The sequence below is a fragment of the Panthera pardus genome, unplaced genomic scaffold, assembly GCF_024362965.1.
Source record: "Panthera pardus isolate Hobbes unplaced genomic scaffold, ASM2436296v1 HiC_scaffold_25, whole genome shotgun sequence".
NCBI lineage: Eukaryota > Metazoa > Chordata > Mammalia > Carnivora > Felidae > Panthera > Panthera pardus.
The window spans coordinates 24,039,815-24,045,814 of NW_026526821.1; the positions used below are offsets into that span (position 1 = coordinate 24,039,815).

The 6,000-nt window shown below is 44.4% G+C and overlaps 1 protein-coding gene across 3 annotated transcripts in view; it reads left to right on the forward strand.

The window, feature by feature from the left end:
- Window positions 1–5,361, forward strand: part of EDEM2 (ER degradation enhancing alpha-mannosidase like protein 2) — a 31,070-nt gene extending 25,709 nt beyond the window's left edge. For all 3 annotated transcript variants that reach the window (XM_019458698.2, XM_019458700.2, XM_019458699.2), the window contains 2 exons: window positions 2,520–2,641; window positions 4,810–5,361. In XM_019458698.2, coding sequence (XP_019314243.2) covers window positions 2,520–2,641; window positions 4,810–5,307 — 620 coding nt within the window. In that variant the 3' untranslated portion in view covers window positions 5,308–5,361. The remainder of the gene's footprint in view (window positions 1–2,519; window positions 2,642–4,809) is intronic.
- The last annotated feature ends 639 nt before the right edge of the window (window positions 5,362–6,000 follow it).

A 6,000-nucleotide genomic window follows, 5' to 3' on the forward strand; every position in this document is an offset into this window, starting at 1 on the left:
ATGGAGAGAACAAAGGAGGGGGGAGGAGCAGAGAGAGAGGGAGACACAGAATCCGAAAAAGGCTCCAGGCTCTGAACTGTCAGCACAGAGCCTGACCATAGGGCCCAAACTCAAGAACAGCGAGATCATGACCTGAGCTGAAATAGGCTGCCCAACCCACTGAGCCACCCAGGTGCCCCTGTTTTTGTTTTTGTTTTGTTCTATTTTGTTTTGTTTTTAAGAGAACACTCTCAGAAGGTATTATACCCAGTGTTACCAACAGATAAAATGAAGACAGTTTGGGACTAAATGTAGGACGTAGGCTTGTGCATTGTCAGAGTTAGAGGGGAACTGAGAGGACTTCTAACTGGAATCGCCCTGTCATTGCCCTGGCAAGTGGTTTTCTAGTCTTTGTTGAGTTCGCACCATGACAGGGAGCTCACTACTTACAGAGGCACCCTGTTCCATTTGCAGGATAGGGTGGCAGGAAGGCATCAATGGAAAGTAAGGCACCACAGCCAGGAATCCAATAATGCCTTAGTCCAGTCACCCTTCCTACCCTAAAACAATAGCGAATGGGAGATAAGGTGCTTCTCTTTCATTAGATTGGCCAGTGTGTTACGCTCTGGTACATGTATCTGATCAGCAGTATTGAAGCACAGAACCTAGTCTAAAGGTCTCAGAGGGCTTTTACCTCCCCCTAAATCCAAATCTAAGCCTGAGTTGTCACCTTGTTCTAGAGAGTTGGCCAATATACAAGAAATTAAAGCAGTGATAGCATACATAGGCCTATGTGTGAGGAAGAGAAAACAAGATGGCTGGTTCTGGGTGCACTGAGCCAGCCAGCTGCGAGCAACAGAAGAGGCTTCTGGGAGCACTGTCTTTTCTTTCTTTGAATTTAATTTTTTTTTTTAAGGTTTATTTCTTTTTGAGAGAGAGAGAGAGAGCGTGAGCAGGGGAGAGGCAAAGAGAGAGGGAGACACAGAATCTGAAGCAGGCTTCAGGTTCTGAGCTATCAGCACAGAGCCCGACACAGGGCTTGAACTCCCAGACCACGAGATCATGACCTGAGCCAAAGTCAGACGCTTAAACGACTGAGCCACCCAGGCACCCCTCTTTTCTTTCTTTGAACACACACAGTGTGTTCACTTAACAAGTAAATGTACCCCAATCTGTGTCTTAGAATATGAGCAGTTAGATCAGTAATTGTCTATAGACCTGTGGGGTAAAGGGAGGGAGAGGTGGGAGAGAACTGGGAGACAGGCAGAGATCTTTTTTCCTAAAGGAAGAAATAGAACTTGCAATAATAAATCAAAAGGGAGACAAGTGCTGGTCAAGGCCCAGGAGGAAACAGGGAAGGAGATTGGGAGGAGAGATTGGTCTAGGGAGGGGAGAGTTCTCTCCTCTCTGAGAAAAGACAGGTGAAAAAATAGAAATGTCTGTTGAGCTGTAGCTTCCACCCACTGGGACCACCCTAGAAGTCGAATCTTTTCCATACTAGCTCTTCAGATATTTGAAAGCAGTAAACATAGGTTCCTGGGTTTTCTTTTCTCCAGAATAAACTTTCTCTTCATGACAAACTCCTTTTGGCTAATATTCACCTGAAAATGGGGCCTCTGCCTGTCAAATTCCAGTTGTGGTTATAGAATAGGGCAAGACTATTGCCTTGTTCTGGGCCCAGTGAACTGGTAGCTGTTCCTTTGTTAGATTGAAGATTGGCTCTTGAATATCTTAACCTTCATCTTTTTGTCCATCCCATCTCAGAAAGGGCCTCATAATGATAGGCTTATACTCTTAAACTTTAGGATTAAGTTAGGTTGTTAGTGACAGAAAATGAGTAGTGCTCAATTAAGATAGACATTTCGGAGTGCCTGGGTGGCTCAGTCCGTTAAGTGTCCGGCTTCCGCTCAGGTCATGATCTTGTGGTCCGTGGGTTTGAGCCCTGCGTCAGGGTCTGTGCTGACAGCTCAGAGCCTGGAGCCTGCTTCAGATTCTGTCTCCCTCTCTCTCTGACCCTCCCCTGTTCATGCTCTGTCTCTCTCTGTCTCAAAAATAAATAAACATTAAAAAAACATTTTTTTTTGAATAAATAAATAAGATAGACATTTCTTTCTCACTTTTGGCCTCATATGGCTCTTTGTGTTGTCAGGGACCTTAATCCCACACCTGGCTGCTGGGAATAGTTGTCAGTCTAAGCAGTTGCGTGCTTGGCTATAGTTAAGGATTCTGTTACTAAGGAAGAAGGAAGGGACAAATATGGGGAGACATGGAGCAGCCTTTGCCACCTCTCCATCCCACAGCCTAGCTCGCTGTCTCTCCCTTGGGGTGGGAGTCCATAGTCAGTTTTAATCCTGATCTCCACTAAGCTTCAGGCTTTGGGTGTGTTGGCTCTGAAAACTCAGCATTGAGTTGTCCTGTGTTCTTCCTGGTTGGGGCCCTGTGGACAAGGTAGGGAGGGAAGGAGTCTCACCCCCTGAGGTGGGCCCCGAGCCTTCTCTGCTCAGCCCCTGGATGAGAAGGGTCTGCCTTGGACTTTACAGAACTCATTGAGAGCGCAATGTACCTCTACCGTGCCACGGGGGATCCCACCCTCTTAGAACTTGGAAGAGATGCCGTGGAATCCATCGAAAAAATCAGCAAGGTGGAGTGTGGATTTGCAACAGTAAGTGTTTCCATTGGCCCAAGAGTTGAGAAATGTCTCCCCCTGCTGATAAAGAGACTCTGGAATATTAACACTGAAGGTACCTTAGAAATGTACATATGCCTTTATTTTATAGATGGCATGACTGAAGAACAGAGAAGCCAAGAGTCTTGCTAAAGGTCACAAAGCTAGTAGAGGTAGAACTAAGGGTTCATTCTCAGGGATTTGACTCTATGCTCTTGTCATTGTCTCTGCATCAGGGGTCCTCAAACTGTCTCATAAGCTACTGTACAAGGGTGAATTTTGTGAGAAGTTTTGTGGAAAGTCTTGTTAGGTGGATTTTAGAAGGGAGATATAAAGTCCCATGGCCTTATATTCACACCACAGAGTCCTTAATGAAACTGTCCTAGTAGTTTCACAGATGTTTATTGAATGTCTTTTATGCACCAGGCACCATGCTAGGCTAATGGTTCTAGCAATGAACAAAGACCAAGCCCCTGAGCTGGCATTTTAGTAAGAAAAACAACGAATGTGTATCTGGGAGACAGAAAGAAGACCAGTATGGCTGGAGTAACATGAACACAGAGGAAAGGGGAAGAGATAATGTCCCAGAAGGAGGCAGAGGTTATATCATGTAGAGCTTTGTATAAGCTGTGGGAAAGAATTTGCATTTTGTTCTACTTAGAACAAGAAGCCTTGGTAGGATTGACAGCAGAGCAGTGACCTGATCTGATTTGTATTTTAGAAAGATCAGTCTGGCTGCTCTGTGGAAAGGGGATTGAAAGGGTCAAGGGGAAGAGCCATGTCACATCCTTAGAGGACCCAAGCAGGCAAGATGTAAATAAATGATCATTACAGATATGTAAAAAACAGATGTGTAAGAAAATTTTCTGGAAGAAAATTCACCAAAAAGTCTACAGAGGAATTTTAGGGTACGGGATTAAAAACAGAACAAAAAAAAAAAAAAAAAATCCCTCTCTTTAAAAATTTTGTGTTGTGGTTATATTCTGTAAGGAGAATATATATACATCTATTTAAAGAAAAGACCTATATATGTAGAGGGAAAATAAAGCAGTGATCTGTTTTAGTTTCTAAATGTGTTGTATTTTGTGAAAAGCCAAAGTGGTTAAGTCCATTGGGGCCTTCTTATGAACACTTGACTGATTTCCATGAAAATGAAAGCCTTCTGGAGGTCTTCCAAGGCAAATGATGGGAATAGGCGTCAGACTCCTTGGCCTTTGACAAAGAAGGCAAGAAAATAATAATTCTTGGCACATCAAGTCCATATTTTAGTCATTTTTTTGTGTGAAAAATAGATGCCACTGAGAATTAGTTTTAAGAAAGTATATCTCAAATTCTGAGAGGATAAAATAAATGTAGGAAGTAAACTTACTCATCCATGACTGTAAACTTAGTATGAATTTTTCTTCATAAAGACTTCTAGTTAGTTATTATAGTAGCAAAAACTTGGATTAGCTAAGTAAATGATGCTACATTTTTACAATGTCATTAAAGGGGATGATTAGATGTGTATGTGTATGGTCACAATAAAGGCAGGTTAATGGAGATAGGAATTGTCTTGTCCCTAGGGAGGTTAGGGAAGACCCTGTGATCAGGCAGTATTTGAGCAGAGACCCGAAGGCTGTGAGGGAGCAAGCTGTAGGAAGGGTAAGTGATCCAGGTAGAAGCAATGCAGAACCAGTGGAGTGCAATGCAGAAAGAACAAGCATTGCAGAGAACCAGTGGAGTGCACACATGTGCTCACAGAAGAGGAAGGCCATTCGCCGGACCCACAAGAACAGGGGAGAGCATGTAAGAGAGGTCAGGAAGAGAGCAGGGGCCAGGCTGTGAGGACCTGTTAAGCCATGATAAGGACTTTGGTTTTTAGTCTGCCATGAAGTGGGATGTCAACAGAGGGTTTTCAGTGGAGGAGTGACAGCTAAGACTTACCCTATAAATAAGCTTTAGGGTTAAGGATGGAAGCGGGAAGCCCTGTTGGAAGTTGTGCCAATCCGGGTGAGAGTCAGTGGTCCAGGCTTGGGAAAAGGTGAAGCTCTGAAACGTAAAGTGATTTTCCCAAAGGCCCTTAGCTGCTCGGTGGCAGGGCAGGAATTCCTAACGTGGTCCCCTGGCCCTCTCTGCTGCCCTGTGATACCACTTCTGACTTGCTGCCTTCTTCCTCGTGGCAGATCAAAGATCTGCGAGACCACAAGCTTGACAACCGTATGGAGTCTTTCTTTCTGGCCGAGACTGTGAAATACCTCTACCTTCTGTTTGACCCAACCAACTTCATTCACAACAATGGCTCCACCTTTGACGCGGTGATAACCCCTTATGGGGAGTGCATCCTGGGGGCTGGGGGTTACATCTTCAACACAGAAGCGCACCCCATCGACCCCGCTGCCCTGCACTGTTGCCAGAGGCTGAAGGAAGAGCAGTGGGAAGTGGAAGACTTGATGAGGGAATTCTACTCTCTCAAACGGAACAGGTCGAGATTTCAGAAAAAAACGATGAGCTCGGGGCCATGGCAACCTCCAGCAGGGCCGGGAACGTCCTCCTCTGAAAACCAAGACGAGGCAAGGGAAAAGAGGCCTACCAAGCAGAAAATCCCACTCCTCAGCTGCCCAAGTCAGCCCTTTACCTCCAAGCTGGCATTACTGGGACAGGTTTTCCTGGACTCCTCGTAACCACTGGATTACTTTTTTGTTTTGTGTTTGATATAAAATATGACAGTAACTCTGCTTTTGACTGTCATGGTTTTCTATTTTACATATTGGGTTGTCTCAGGAGATTTCATTCAAAGAAAGTATTCATGGCTTAAAAAAAAAAAAAAATGTGAGTCTAATTTATTTTTCTCATACAGTTGAAGGAACAGCTGAACCCGTAATCAGCCGGCTCCATAGACCCCAGGGATTGATGGTTGAATCTTCCTTCCTTTGAAGGCTCCCTTCTTCCAGTATCTCCAGGGAGAGTGTTGTTAGGAATGTGTTCATCACGTCTTGCCCCTGCCTGTGCTTCTGCCCTTGAAGGTACCCACCTGTCTGTCCATGCAACACAGACTGATGAAGCACCTTTGTGTGCCAGTCTCAGCCTTAGTGTTCAGCGTGGACAAGGCAGTTTTTATTCTCGGGAAAACAAAATTCTAGCGGAGAGAAATAAACTACTAGATACATAAGATAGCATTGTGGAAAGTGCCATAAAGATAATGGGATGTATGCTAGAAAATAAAGGGGACAAGAAATCTACCTTAGACAGGGTGGTCAGGAAAGGCCTATAAGGAAGTGAGTTTTTAAACATTTAATTATGGAAAATTGACAATAAACAGAAGTGAGGAGAACAGGATAATAATCCCCCTATGTGCTCATCACCCAACTCTAGCA